This window comes from Barbus barbus (genome assembly GCF_936440315.1).
Source record: "Barbus barbus genome assembly, chromosome: 44".
Classification (NCBI taxonomy): Eukaryota; Metazoa; Chordata; class Actinopteri; order Cypriniformes; family Cyprinidae; genus Barbus; species Barbus barbus.
Genome location: NC_136722.1, coordinates 13,881,540 through 13,897,112, shown reverse-complemented (window position 1 = coordinate 13,897,112; position 15,573 = coordinate 13,881,540). Strand labels below are relative to the sequence as shown.

The window sequence follows — 15,573 nt, the reverse complement described above, 5'->3', positions numbered from 1 at the left end:
AATGCTTCATAAGACCTGCTGTGAAGGACACACAGCTGAGCAGGAGGTCAACAACAATGAGCAACCAGTCGCTTCTGGACACTACTGTGGAAAAACCACTCTCTCTTATCCCATCTCCACCCACAGCCAGTGAGAACAGACAAACTCTTACTCTTTCCCCAAATCCAGAACACATATTAATGGAGTGATGTATTTCACATTTAATAGGAGCTGAAGTTCATGATTATGAAGCAAATCTAGGATTCTTTGCTTTCATTGTGCGTGTGCATCCCGTCAAAGGCCCTCTTTCCTGGACATGAAGTAACAGGAAAGCAAAAGGCCAGTAGCCTAATGAAGCACAGAAGGCTAAAACAGATTTGGGAACTGCTTCCAAAAGGTCACAGTGTCCTTCATAAATGTGGTTTTGGAATGGTCACTGCACTCCGAACCGTGTGCACGACTAAATGGTGCACCGAAATTTCCCCATAATATGAATTACTGTCCTCTGAGAAACTTAAAGTGACAGATCTGGCCACACAGACCAAATGTATATAATTTCTCGCCTACCAGAAGGGTGTGACGGCTCAGATATGTGTTACAGACAGAAACAATCTTGCAGCGAAATTGTAGATCTTAAAACAAAATTCAGTCAACATAATTTTCAAAACCCATGTCTGTCTGTTATAAAACATTCCACTATATTTCACTCGTAAAATCCACCGCCTGTTTTTCATTCTGCGGTATGTTTTTACAGTGGTTGATGTGGACAGAGAAACCTGGCTAGGATAATTTCAACACGCACACTGAATGCTAAAACAACATGGCCTTTGTTTTGCAAAATTTCTTTTTAAAACACAAGGACACGTGCAAGGCTGCTAGGATCAAATGCAAAAGTCCACTTATTCGTTTAAAAAGAGTTGAGGTGATTGATGTTTAATCTCTCAACATGTGAGACTTGAATTTATTAGGACTGCTTACTAATTCATTTACTTGCATTCTTGAATACGATATGGCTCAGTGACTCATGAAGCAGATGGGTAAACAGATTCAAAAGGATGTAAGCATAAACGCTGTCCTCTGTATCGTCATCTGCAAAATATGGTTAAAAATAGATCTAACGCCTGCTGTGAAGTGTTCATTCTGAGATTAGACAATGTTGAGGCTAAATCTGAGTGAAACAGGAAGTTGTACGTGAGACAGTTAAACTCAAAACTCAGCAGAGAGACTTTTGTGGTTAACACACTGACCACAACTGTTAACTCAGTCTAGTGCCACCATGCCAAAGTGACTCACACCTACCACGGCGTCCTATCAACAACACCCACACTCACAAAACCCAGACTTTTGGACTCTGTTGAAGCCATCAATAAATAAACAAACAAATAAATTAAATATATAAATTAAAATGCAGTGCATTTTAATTACTCTATCTACATAATTTTCTTTCTTCTGTGAAACATAAAACTAGCCATATAATGAAAGTGAATGGTGACCAGGGTCTGTTAAACTCCATGACAAAGAAAACACCCTAAAAGCATTGTAAACATAGTCCATTTGAATCCCAAATGTTCTGACGTCATATGCTCGGCTTTTGTGAGAAAAATACTCTTAGTTACACCAAGTTCAACATCTGTGCTTCCAAACATTAACGGTTTTCATGTGATACATTTGAATATGTGCATATGCAAATGAGACTAATCCAAAATTCTGTCATGAAACTCTAGATGGCCTGATTCTGATTCAGCCTGATTCTAACTCAAGTTCTAACTCAATCTGACATAGTGACATCATTATTCACATCAGCAGCCAATGAGCTGCTGCTCACCATTCAAATAGTTGGTGAGCAGCCCCAACCGTGTTCCAGTTCCTCATTTAGGGAAATCGGTTCTCCTCCGCCCGTTGAATCGAGGCGGAGGAGAACCAAACTGGATTAACTAGCCTCCAACTAGCCAAACTAGCCTCTCTCTACAGTATGCAGGACATTCGGCCCGGGAGCGTCACTCTGACTCCAATATTATTGGGAGTACAAGAAGTGGCACTCCCGGGCCGAAGCCTGCGGTCTGTGGAGTACTCGCTGTCTCATGTGGCACATCAACTGCCTGGAGATGCTGGCGGTGTTTCACCGAAACACTTTCTCCCAGACCTAAGAGATCGCCGTGTGTTGGTGAGATAGCGCCAACAACACAGCAGTGGTCTCTTACATCAACCACCAAGGAGGTCTGCGTTCACACGCCTTGTACAGGCTGGCGTACCAGATCCTTGGGTGGTCCCAGGACAACCTCCTCTCGTTGAGAGCAGTTCACATGCCTGGGCATCTCAGTGTGGGAGCAGACATCCTGTCGAAGAAGGGGCCGAGGCCTGGGGAATGGATGACTGGAATGGATGACTCAAGACTCACTTCTCAGAAGTTGGCCTTCGGGACGCAGGCCCTGCCCACTTTAGCCACTTATGTCCTTTTTCTCTCGCCGTAGCTGTGCTCCATCCACACTAGGCAGGGATTTGCCAGTCTGGCGGCGTGGGAATGTGGTTCCCCTAGCGTTCTCGGACGCAGCTCGAGTTCCTGAAGAAGAACGTCTTAGGTTACGTATGTAACCCCAGTTCCTCGAGGGAAAGAGACGCTGCGTCTCAATGCCACACTGCCCGTGATGTCTCGCCCATCCATTGGACAGATTACACTTGTATCAGAGCGCGGTAATGCTGAAGGCGTTCCCCTAGCATTATCGGACGCAACGTCTCGTTCCCTCGAGGAACTGGGGTACATACGTAACCTAAGACGTTCACCATGTCTGTGTCTTTTATTTCACCTCTTTCCATCTTTCCCCAAAGCCACCAAGCACAACGCTCACATAAAACCTCACTGGACGAGTCCGTTACATAAACCCCGAGCACAGAACCCACACTGCCCGCACAATCACCGCCATTGTTTCCCTTGGCCGGCAGCCCCATGCCCAGTCACACGTTATTAAGAGGGAAGTCTGGAGGATAAATGAGTTTCGAACTGCAGTCAACGGTACCTGCTGGTTACTTGATGGGATGGGGGCAGAACACATCTGCATGTTAGATACAGTTTGTGGTTAGTTTATAGAGCACTTTTGAAAGTATTTCTGCTCTAATCAGCCATCTGAATATGAATAATGGCTGAGTTAATCTCGTGCTATGGTCAAGCAGCCGCTACCATACAAAGTGGGTCTAATTAAAGGCATTGATGCAAACAGCAGACAGTGCTGGCGTAGTCTAAAGAGTACTCAGTTGAGCTGGAGGGTGGAGGGAGGAGTTGTACGGAGGCTGAAAGAATGGACGAACAAAAGCATCAAGTTCAATTAGGGCTTAAGATTTTAGGGTTTCAGTAGTTTACATCAAAGACACTAGCAAAATTATGAATGGAGTTTTGAGGGTTGGTGTTGGTGCCTCTTATCTTCTGATGTCAAACTAACTCAGGTGGAGTAGATTAGTCAATATGATTGCTATTTTTAATACTTTTTATTTAGTAAGTGAAGACATTTAAATTGTTACAAAATTTTTTTATTTTAAATAAACGCTGTTATGTCAACACTTAGAGTGTTTAGCATGGTAATGTACATGGTAATGTTAAAGGTGCCATAGAATGCATTGATACAGTATTTTAAATTGTTCTCTGATATCTACACAGAAGGTATGTGGCTTAGGTAAGGGCAAAAAATCTCCAGAAACGATTTTACATGTCCATTTACAACCCTAGGATTTCTCCCTAGAATGAAACGGTCTGTTATTGGCTTATTTGGCAGGGTCATGAATAATAATGAGCTCTGCTCTGATTGGCTGTTTCACAGTGCTGCTCAATGTTGAGCTTTGCTCTGATTGGCTGTTTCACAGTACGGCTCATCAGCAAGAAGGAAGCACAGGGAGGAAAATATATATTTAAATACTTTCTCTCGCAGTTATATCGTCGGGTAATTATACTGTATTATAAAACGCGGGCATCAGGCAGCCGTTATTAATATGCGAGGCATTGAAACTGCTTTTGAACGATCCATCGATCGCGTTATAGTTTCACTTTCAAGAGACGCGATCACACAAACTATGTTTACATTATGGAGCAACAGTACTTACCACACATTTCACAAGATCAGATGCTTGTCAGTGGTGCTCAGGATCTGTAAGTCATTCGCCATCATCCTCATCTCTCCTTACTGAGAGTGAAATCTTATGTACTGTAACAGGCTACCGCTAGCAAGGAGCTAACCATGTCCCTTTAGTGGCTCACGTTATTTGCTTTCTGTGCCTTTCTGAATACAGACACCAACCCATCCCTGCACTTCACACCCCCTGCACGGCCTGGAACATAAAATTTATTTAGTTATTTTCGCTGTTGTCCGCGCTTGTTTATTTACAATACCTGTAGAGCTTCTGATGGTTCGGCCGGCTTAGAACAAGGGCGGGTTTATGCAAATGTTGGGGGCGTATGTTCTGCGTATGTTATGTTCTGATTCGCCTGTTTTTCAGTGGTCTTTTTTAATCACGAGATTTACATATGAAGGAGGAAACTATGGTGTTTGAGGCTCACTGTATGTCATTTCCATGTACAGAACTGTTATTATTTAAATATGCCAGGGTAAAGACAGTTTTTCATTCTATGGCACCTTTAATGTGTTTGGTCTTCTACGCTGCTTCTGCTAGACTTCCTACTGCCAATACATCCACAGACATGCAGCTGTGGGCATGCTGCTGCTGCACATAAAACATGAAATTAACCCCTCATATATAACATATATGGAATCACCCTGCAGATCTATACAGGTGGAGCTGGGGAAGGTGGAGGTTTCTGAAGTGCACTGCAACTGCTACAGCAAGCACTAGCCAAGTATTTTTATGTATAGCAGCAGCTCATTGGCTGCTGATACAAAAAGAACCAATCAGCTTCGCCAAGAGAATGATGATGTGATTATATCAGATTGAGTTAAAACCAGTGGTGGGCTGTCAGGGCCAGCAAAGCCTTCTCTGCTGGCCTAAACACTATCAGAATCACTGACTTACTTTTAATATTAGTTTTTCCATGAATGTGTATTAAATTATTTCCAATAGTCTATTCTCTTCATTTCATAGCTTTTCTCTTGGTTGCGCTGCTTCCAGTAGTCTATGTTTATATTAGAGCTTTTATCCAATCATATTTCAGCAATCGTGTTGCCAGGGTCAAAGAAATCTGCCTAAGGCCTTCAGAATCAACAGTGCAGGCATCTGCAGCTTAAAATCAATGGCAATGAAACCGTTGTTTTAACCAATCAGATTTTGAGTTGGCAGCACCAGGGCCGTCTAGCAGGCTTACGATATTTCTTAATGTTTCTCAGGTTTCTTACCGTATATGCTGTGTACAGTGCGTTATTGTATATTTTCAGTGTATTCTGAAAAATATTTGCCTTCTGTAAATTTAAATGACCACAAAAAACAACCACACACCTTCTCAGCACCGGCGCTGTGAAAGAGACATTGTGAAGATGAAAATCCACTAGACTAGAGTATGGTAGGTTAAATTTCATTTTTTACTTTTTTTTTATTGCTTTATGCGTTGGATTCTAAAGCCAGGTTTAAGTTTCCGTAAGAATATCTCAGTTTCCTGAGTCGAGCTGTGTTAACGGGTCTTTTCCTCCGGCCGCAGCGCCGCTGGCAGAGGCAGACCGGCGGGGAGATTCGGCATGAAGATGAGAGTCCTAGGTGTATGTTAAAACACATGTATACACTTTTCTTCATCGTCTTGTATGATTTTTTTTCATGCTACTTTCTCGCTTTCCCGGTAAAGCAGTGCTAACTAGCATTTTCCTCCCGCAGCGCGCTGGCAGACCGGCGGGGAGACTCGTGAAGACGAAAAGCAGTAAGAGTTCGTTAAATTGTTAGGTCAACTTTAAAACACATGTAATCGCCTTATTTGTTTTATACCAATGTTATCTGTAAGGTATAAATACACGGCCCGCCCAGCCTATACTATCATGACAGAGTTTCATAAACTTTTTGAACTTTCTATACATCAAAGAATCCTGAAAAAAAATATCATGGTTTTCACAAAAATATTAAGCAGCACAACAATGTTCAACATTGATAATAATAAGAAATGTTTCTTGAGCAGCAAATCAGCATATTAGAATGATTTCTGAAGAATCATGTGACACTGAAGACTGGAGTAATGATATTAAAATAGGAAAGTGTTATTTTAAATTGTAATACTATTTTACAATAATGTTTTACTGTAGTTTTGATCAGCCTTTGTAAGCATAAGATACTACTTTCAAAAATGTAAAAAATAAATAAATATAAACTTTTTAAAAAATCTATGGGATTTTTGCACATTTAAGCGTCAGTCAAGAGAAATCATAAGTCTGATTTCTTAGAAAAGTAAAAACACATCTTCTCAACAAGCCACATGATCTAACAATGTTGAAAACGGTTGTGAAGCTTGATATTTTTGTGGAAACCATGGTATATTTTTAATGATTCTTTGATGAATACAAAGTTCAAAAGAACAGTGTTTATTTAAAATAGACATTATTGTAAGTCTTTGCTGTCAATTTAATGCATCATTGCTGAATAAAAGTATTAAAATCACAAAGGTCGTTCTTGTCCATAACTCAAACTTTGCAGGATGAGTTCCAGTACACACCAAACCCTAACAGATAAGGCTTAAGGGTTTGTTCAGATTCCTATCATGACGTGTGTGTGTGTGTGTGTGTGTTTACCTCCCAGCCCTCAATATGAGACTGCCACTCTTCCAGCACCTCCAGCTTCTCCATCTGCCTTTTGGCCTCATTAATACTAGAGCAAACGGCTTTCATCACCTGCAGCGACTCCTGCACCATCAAGTAGTCATTGTGTTTCTTTGGGGTTCTTTTCAGCAGCTCCTAAACATCCAAAGAGAACAAAAACATCAAGTGTTACATGCAAAGAAAGTGGTGTAATTACAAGAAAGCATGATCGTATCATGAATATGTACAAAGTGAACTCAACTTTGAAACAAAGCTTGGCATTGACTGATGGAATAACCAAATGTTTTTTGAAAAGTTATAGCTAAAACTGTGTTTGTGGTATGTTCAATGTTCTTGCTACTGCAAGATGGGGTGTGTTGAGGAAGATGCTAATCTCTAAACCAAGTCTAAACATAAGTGTTCTGCCTCATCAGTTTAATTCTGCCACTCACATTTACATGTCTGAGCAACCACAGATGCCTATCGCTGGTATTTAGCGAGAGGGGCCGCGGCGGCTCCGACTGTGAGGAAGCTCAGTGAATACGCCAGAAATTATGGTCTTATTACATGAACTAGCGGTGTTTACAGTAAATGGTTTAAATATCAATGTTTTGGGTTCAAGAACAGCCACGAAACATTAGCAGTGGGCCTGGCAATAAATGAAACTCAGAGTGTAAATAATGGCTTGTAAAATTGTTGCTGATTTTCCATGTAAATGTACAGTATCATTTGTAACACTCTGACCTTCTACCAGAAACATGTGGAGTTTTTTATTTGAGCTGTGAGGGTGACACAGGCAATGCTGGAAAATTCAGATTTTTTATTTTATTGCATATTTGTCACATTTTAATGTTTCAGATCATCAAACAAATTTAAATATTAATCAAAGATAACACAAGTAAACACAACATGCAGTTTTTAAATGAAGGGTTTTTTTATGAAGGGAAAACAAAATCCAAACCCACACGGCTGACAAAGTGAAGTAGACCAAAATATCCTCAAAAGCTACACATCATGTTGAGATCCAAAGAAATTCAGGAACAAATGAGAAAGAAAGTAATTGAGATCTATCAGTCTGGAGTTATAAAGGTTATAAAGCCATTTCTAAAGCTTTGGGACTCCAGCGAACCACAGTGAGAGCCATTATCCACAAATGGCGAAAACATGGAACAGTGGTGAACCTTCCCAGGAGTGGCCGGCCAACCAAAATTACCCCAAGAGCTTAGCGACGACTCATCCAAGAGGTCATAAAAGACTCCACAACAACATCTAAAGAACTGCAGGCCTCACTTGCCTCAGTTAAGGTCAGTGTTCATGACTCCACCATAAGAAAGAGACTGGGCAAAAATGGCCTGCATGGCAGAGTTCCAAGACGAAAACTGCTGCTGAGCAAAAAGAACATAAAGGCTCGTCTCAGTTTTGCCAGAAAACATCTTGATGATCCCCAAGACTTTTGGGAAAATACTCTGTGGACTGACGGGACAAAAGTTGAACTTTTTGGAAGGTGTGTGTCCCATTAAATCTGGCGTTAAAGTAACACAGCATTTCAGAAAAAGAACATCATACCAACAGTAAAATATGGTGGTGGTAGTGTGATGGTCTGGGGTTTTGCTGCTTCAGGACCTGGAAGACTTGCTGTGATAAATGGAACCATTAATTCAGCTGTCTACCAAAAAATCCTGAAGGACAATATCCGGCCATCTGTTCGTGACCTCAAGCTGAAGCGAACTTTGGTTCTGCAGCAGGACAATGATCCAAAACACACCAGCAAATCCACCTCTGAATGGCTGAAGAAAAACAAAATGAAGACTTTGGAGTGGCCTAGTCAAAGTCCTGACCTGAATCCTATTGAGATGCTGTGGCATGACCTTAAAAAGGTGGTTCATGCTCGAAAACCCTCCAATGTGGCTGAATTACAACAATTCTGCCAAGATGAGTGGGCCAAAATTCCTCCACAGCGCTGTAACAGACTCATTGCAAGTTATGGCAAACGCTTAATTGCATCTTTACAATGTCACTTAGTCATTCAAGACCCCCAAAACGGCTGGTCTTCCACAGGAGACAAATGTACGAGAGGACCGAATAATGCAGAGAATCTCAGTGGGCAATCGGTTCAACACTGCAGCTTGAATTACTTGCCAGTTCAGCACTGAACAGGGTCTCGGCATACAGGGTCTCGACTTTTAAGAGACATCTGACTGAAAGCACACTCAACAGTGACCAAACCTCTCATTAACAGAAAAAAAATCAAAAAGCTAAGCTCACCTTTGCTGAGGAGCATGTTGTGTGGACAGAGGAGAACTAGCCCAAAGCTTAGTGTTGAAAGCAAATTTAATGGATCCGATGTAAAAAAAAAAATGTATTCGTCATTAAACTGGGAAAAGACTGCCCCTGTCACACAGCAAAACAGATAAAGCAGTTCCTTGAAGCTAAAAACACTGAAATAAGGTAATGGCTAGGCCAGAGTCCTGATCTAAACCCGATCAAAATCTCTGGAACAAAGATCTCTGGTGACAAAATTATGGCTAAGAAACCACTACAGTCACCAAACTGTGGGAGAGAGTGGAAGAAGAGTGGACCAAGACCAAACTAGTGATGTCCTGTGACCACAGATACGCTGAAGTCATTTAAAGCAATGGCCTCTACACTTCCTACTCATTTTTGACTGCTGTAACCTTCAGATACTTCAGATACTATTTATATGTAATATGTTTAATGATAAAATATTATATTTCAAGTGTTAAAACATTTCCAAATTAATTTGGGGGAAAAAAAAGTTTTATATAATACCAATATTAAAAAAAAAAAGATAATGATTATAATAATAATAATAAAAAAATCTATATATATATATATATAAATATATATGTATATATTAGGGGTGGGAGAAAAAATCGATTCACCTAACTATTGCGATTCTTTTTAAAACGATTTAAAAATCGATTGGTTTACCTCAGAATTGATTTTTTTTTTTCATTATTTAATTTTTTCCTAAGAGGTGGTGGGGAGAAGTTAGCGCTTTGTAATTCCAACAGAGGGCGAAGTGTATAGGTGTGTTCAACTTAATCTGAACCCTGAACTAGTGGTCGACCGATATATCGGCCAATATTTGGATTTTTTTTTTAATTCCCTGAGTTCCAAAAACGATGCACAACTGAGATGTTCCCAAGTAAAAACGAAAATCGCAATATCGAATATCGTATATATATGTATATGTATATATATATATATATATATATATATTATTTAAATAATCATTTATTAATAAAAAAAATTCAAAGATAACTGATAATTTTATTACAAATTATTTCCAGTAATTATCACTCATGCAAAATTATGAGGTCGTGTTACAATGTAGTTTGAACTGTCTATAGTTGATATAGTTATAATTTGTACTGTACTCACTCTCAGGAGTAATGGATATTTACAGATCCTCTGGATGGGTGCAACCAAGTATCCCTCCAAAGGAACCTCTGTGTTCTTCCTGCCGCCCAGCAGCATGCAGTTCTAAAGAGATTAACAAGCAAAAGAAGTCAGAAAATAACAAAATCCTCTGTGCAGTCGTTAATAACACTCTATACTTGCTTTTGAGTCTTAGAGGAATGACATGTTTCCCCCAAGGTCATGCCTATAAAATTGCCATTAAATCAAATTCAATTACAGCCGTATAGCCACCACAGCGTGAGTTCAAAGACTTAGGAAGCAGTAAATCTAAAAGCGCTCGCAATCCTACTGTATAGGTTACCAACATTATCCTTTCAAGAACATCAGTGGTTATATTTCTGGTTTTGTATTAACACATTAATTTATGTTAATTTAAAAAATACCACAAATAAATATTAAGAGCTTTTAATACAACAAATAAAATGTATAATTACCCTAATAAACGGAAGAAAAAACATGTTTACATTAATACACTTGCAAGAGACATCTACAGATCAGTTAGTTGCACTGGAATAAATGTTAAAATATACATACTTTTATATTTCTAAAGTAAATCCACAACATAAAGCTTCAAAAATGTGAGTGAGCAGCTTGTCTTTTAATGTATGTATGCATTTTAGTGTTATAGAAGGGTCAGTGCTTGCTTGCATTACATTACAAAGACAGAGCGTTGAAGGACAATACTGTCAGCTCAGCCAGAGGAAATGAATTTGTGTCAGACTCTTCAAGGCGCTCCCCATGTATAACAGGAGGTCATAAGATATAGTATTACAAACACATGCCACCGGGCCCTCAGTGTTAGACCTGACCTTGACCCGGTTCTGCCCATTAACAATGCCCATTAATGACCTCCCCGTCCAGGGACAGGAATAGGAAATGTGTCCAACAAAAACATCTTTATTCATGTGTTTTAAATTAAATTAAATTAAATTAAATTAAATTAAATTCGTTAAATTAAATTAAAAGTCGTTATTTTTGTTTTCTTTGCACACAAAAAGTATTCTCGTAGCTTCATAACATTACAGTTGAACCACTGATGCTACATGAACTATTATTATTAACAATGTCCTTACTACCTTTCTCGGCCTTGAATGTGGTAGTTCCCTTGTTGTCTATGCAGGTCAGAAACCTTTAATATTTCATCAAAAATATCTTAATTTGTGTACCGAAGATGAACAAAGGTCTTAAAGGTTTGGAACAACATGAGGGTGAGTAATTAATGACAGAATTTTCATTTTTAGGTGAACTATCCCTTTAAGCATTACAAATCAAGTACTGAAAAACCTGGTGCAACATTGTTTATAAAAATTATTTTAAAAATGTTAATGAAAAAAGCAACAACAAAAAAATGGCACTGGCAGATAATGAGCTGCGCATGTGTAAGAACACAGTAACACGTTTCACTGAAACATGCAGAGCATATTAAATCACAGCCTTTGCGATTTGATAATAACACTAAACCATATCGCAATTTTGTTTTTATTTCGATTACTGGTGCAGCCCTGTAAAAATGACTGTGGTACATAGTACACATGAATATTGCAAATTCACAAAAAATTACATACAGTCCAGCATCAAGTGTCTTACCAGCAGAAGCGTGCGTACTGTCCTGATCTTATTGAGCTCCAGCAGGAGCCTCTGGGCTTTCTCATGATTCCCACAGTACTCGTCGTAAATCTGAAACCTTCCTCTCTGAGCCACAAAAACACACAAAGACACAGGCAGTCACATACAGGAGGTCAGCTCTGGTAAACTCTTTTGAAACTGCATATGACTAACTATTTCTGATATTTCACTCCTCATGCCCTTCAGCGTCTCTGAGGTTTTACCCAGAGGCAGAAGGAATACTGCCAGATTGAATGCTAGCACAAAAAAGTAGTGCCTTCATCCCAAAACCACAACACAGCATTGTCATTCAAAGCAATACTGCAGTGTTCTACCCTCACAAACATAAAATTGAAATTTTTATTTAATTCAAATAATATATATTTTTTTATACTGTGTGTATTGTATCCAGCTAAGAAAAAAAACCCACCTCAAACCAGTCTAAGCTACTTACTTTCCCAGCCTCAACTGCTGGCAGATTTTGGAGGGGTTTTGGGCACTTTTCAGCCTGTCAGGCTAAAAAACCAGCTTAAAACGAGAAGGGTTTTTTTTCAGCATTTTTTCAGGGATGTGGGATGTGTGTAATACAGTGAGTATAAGACAGAGTGGCAGACAGAGACTTACAAAGTGCAGGAAGCAGCGTCCCACTTCATGATACGGGTTGGGGTCGGGCTGGAGAAGCTCTTCAACCATGGAGAGGAACTCCCTGTGCACAGACAGGATCTCTTCCAGGTTAGAAAACAGCACCTGTGTGGCGAATGCATGGAAAGATTGAATTATTGACTGAGCTACATTGTCTGGATCTGGAAAACCTACAATGCGCTGCAAAAACTGATGAGGAAAAGGACAAAAAAATTCTGGTAGTGACTGTAACAGTCCATGCAACCCTTAAAATATATGAATATTTTTGGACTAGACAGAAAAATATCAAACTAATATCTAATATTAGTATCTAATAATATAATAAATGTAGCACAAAAAAATGGTAGGTGTCAGGATATTAAACAATAGAAATATAATTAAAACTTAAGACAATTGTTAAGACATTTAGTTTGATATTTTATACTCAATACAATCACATTCAGACATTTTAAATGTCTCAAGTGTCCCAAAACCTTTTGGACCACTCTATATAAAGATAAGCAAGCTGTGTGCTATATAATCCAGATATTCAATAACTCTGACCTCTGAATGACCTCAAACACTAACGTGCAGACATGGTCCAAAACATGCAAACAGCAATCTGAGCTTGTTTACATGACTGAGTGTTCAAGCACTCACCATTCTGTCCCACTGAGAATGCATTGAGTTTACTGTCACGCTCCGCTAACCATGCTGAGCATTTATTGTTTACAACCTCTTGGTTCACCCATGCACCTACCCTTAAAGAAATAATTCCCATTTTGCAAATCATAAATATGCTAATTTTGTCAATTTGCTCACTCTCATGTCTGCCATAATTCATCACAAGACATAAAGGAACTTGATGCCAGATGTCATTGATGTCAAACTTGGTGCAACATTGCTGAGTGAGAACAACATATAATAACAATCTAAATTATGGTCTGTTCCTCACAAATCTATTGTATGACATTAAAGGCACAATATTAATTTTTTCCCCGCTAGGGTGCGTATTCAAAACATACAAAGAAACAAAGGCGTAGCTTGATGAGGCCGTGACTGAGTGTGGAATCAGGGGAGTTGTCATCTTCATCCCCACAGCCGATGCAATCCGATGGGACTCGGGCAGAAATCATGTTCATGGATGAGCTAATGTATTAAAGATTTATTAATGTCGTAGTATGAAGCAGGGTGATACTGAAAGCCGTCGAAGAGGCCGTTGAACGACACACGGCTCACGGAGGATAGAAATTAATTTTGGGCCAATTGGTATGAAACCAGCAAACAGGCGGCACATTTATTACACACAGAAATTAAATAAACAAATATTAAAGAAGTAAATGAATCCATAGATGTCTCAACACAACAATGTCAATGAGGTAAGGAAAATTCAATGTTGAGTCCAGATTATTCAATATTGAGTTCAAAAATAAATAAATAAATTAAGGAAGAAAATATCCTCTTGGTTCCTTTGTTATCTGTAAGCAACATACTGAATTTAACAACATTTTCAAATAGAGACTGAAATAGTATTTATTTAGAAAATGTACTCTGATAATCTTATAATTTGTAACTTTAAAAAAAAAAAAAAGAAGTTACCAAGGCAACATTTCTAAGTTCAAGTTCAAGTTCTAATCTCATGTTTATTTTATTTTAGCTTTATTTCAATTACTGAAACCTATTTTTAATAATAACAACAATACTGGTCTTTTGGACCATATTTGTGATGCTTTAAGATGCTTTTTGTTATTTTTTTGGAGCTCATTTGCTTTCATTGTATGGAAAATAGAGTTTCTTGGAAGAAAAAAGAAGAAAAATGTTAGCTGGAACAACATCAGGGTGTTTAAATGAATATAATGAACTATTCCTTTAAAAAATATTCATTTTTTAAGCTTGAATGCACCCCTAAAACCAATAGTGTGTCCAAAACTCACCTTGACAGTTTCCTCTGTGATATTCTTATCAATTTTAGACACAGCATACTGATTGAGGCGTTGAAGAAGTACCTGTTGGGGACACAGGAAAGAGGAGAATGTAAATAGTCAGCAAACAGACCGTCATGTCTTCTACCTGCACACAGTCATCTGTCTGAGAAAGACTGAGTTGAATAACCAATTGCACCAAGTTGGATGAGGAGGCTCTGACCGACAAAAACTACAGCAAACCCGCAGCCAACACTAACGATCCAACAAGAAATCCAATTTCACCTCCGGATCACAAACGGCAGGAAATACATAACAAATGCAATTTACAACCTTCCCAAGGAGAAGGAGAAAGATGCCACAATCCTGGGGATCTGACAAAACAGGACTTGAGATAAAAACAACAGGAAGGAAGAGTGACTGCATTTGCCAAGAAACCAGAAATAATGAATACAGTAAATCTCAAGCACTGATGTTGATGAATAGCTGTGTCCACAAGTCCCTTTGCATGAAGGAAATTTGAGTAAACACAAATAAATCCTATCATATGGTAAGATCTCTATTTGGAGCAGAGAACGCTGATGGGGAGAATGATTTCAATATAAGCGAAACTATTCACATCTTATCTGTATCACTGTGTTACACTTTCTTTTTCTATTATAAAACAGCCTGAGATAATTGGGCTGTCATGTGTGGAGCTCAAAGTTAGATAAATAAAAGCGTGGTATCTTAGTTGTGGTTGTATTTATTCTAAATAAGACAATATTATGATTAAGTTGTTTACATGAGTTGCTTTTAGAATACTTTTTACATATTCCCGTCTAACAAGTTATAGTACATAGATCGATTATTGGCACACGTAATTACGTTCCCACGTGCCACCATCCGACGTCTCCTCCAGAATTTCAAGCATAAACATATAGTTCGTCTTCGTTATGATGCCATATATAGTTTTAGGTGTTTAATTTTTAATTTTACTGAAAGCTTCAAGTGCAGTTAATTATTTATCATGCTATATGTGCAAACAGACGACGGCGTTGTTGAAGCCATGCTCTTTTGTTTGCCATCAAACGGCTGACCACTGCCGTGTGTGTATCCTGTCGCAAAATTAATTAAGGTATGTACATGTCTATACTGCACTTCGATATTGCAACCAAAATATGAATACTCCACGTCTTAATTCTTTATGTGTTTACTTCGAGTATGATTTTAGCCGGATTAAGGTAATCAAAAATCTCTATTTACATGGTAGATTTTTAATTAGAGTATTGTCTTAATCATGTTAAAATCGG

At 38.7% G+C, this 15,573-nt stretch overlaps 1 protein-coding gene across 1 annotated transcript in view; it reads right to left on the bottom strand.

Annotated features, from left to right (window-relative positions):
* The window catches only part of LOC306863468 (phosphatidylinositol 3,4,5-trisphosphate-dependent Rac exchanger 2 protein-like), a 155,383-nt gene that overhangs the window by 111,493 nt on the left and 28,317 nt on the right, over window positions 1-15,573 (bottom strand). The window contains exons 2-6 of the mRNA XM_079406809.1: window positions 14,294-14,365; window positions 12,363-12,485; window positions 11,721-11,825; window positions 10,095-10,196; window positions 6,684-6,845 (exon numbers count right to left, since the gene is read on the bottom strand). Of these exons, the coding sequence (XP_079262935.1) occupies window positions 6,684-6,845; window positions 10,095-10,196; window positions 11,721-11,825; window positions 12,363-12,485; window positions 14,294-14,365 (564 nt within the window). The remainder of the gene's footprint in view (window positions 1-6,683; window positions 6,846-10,094; window positions 10,197-11,720; window positions 11,826-12,362; window positions 12,486-14,293; window positions 14,366-15,573) is intronic.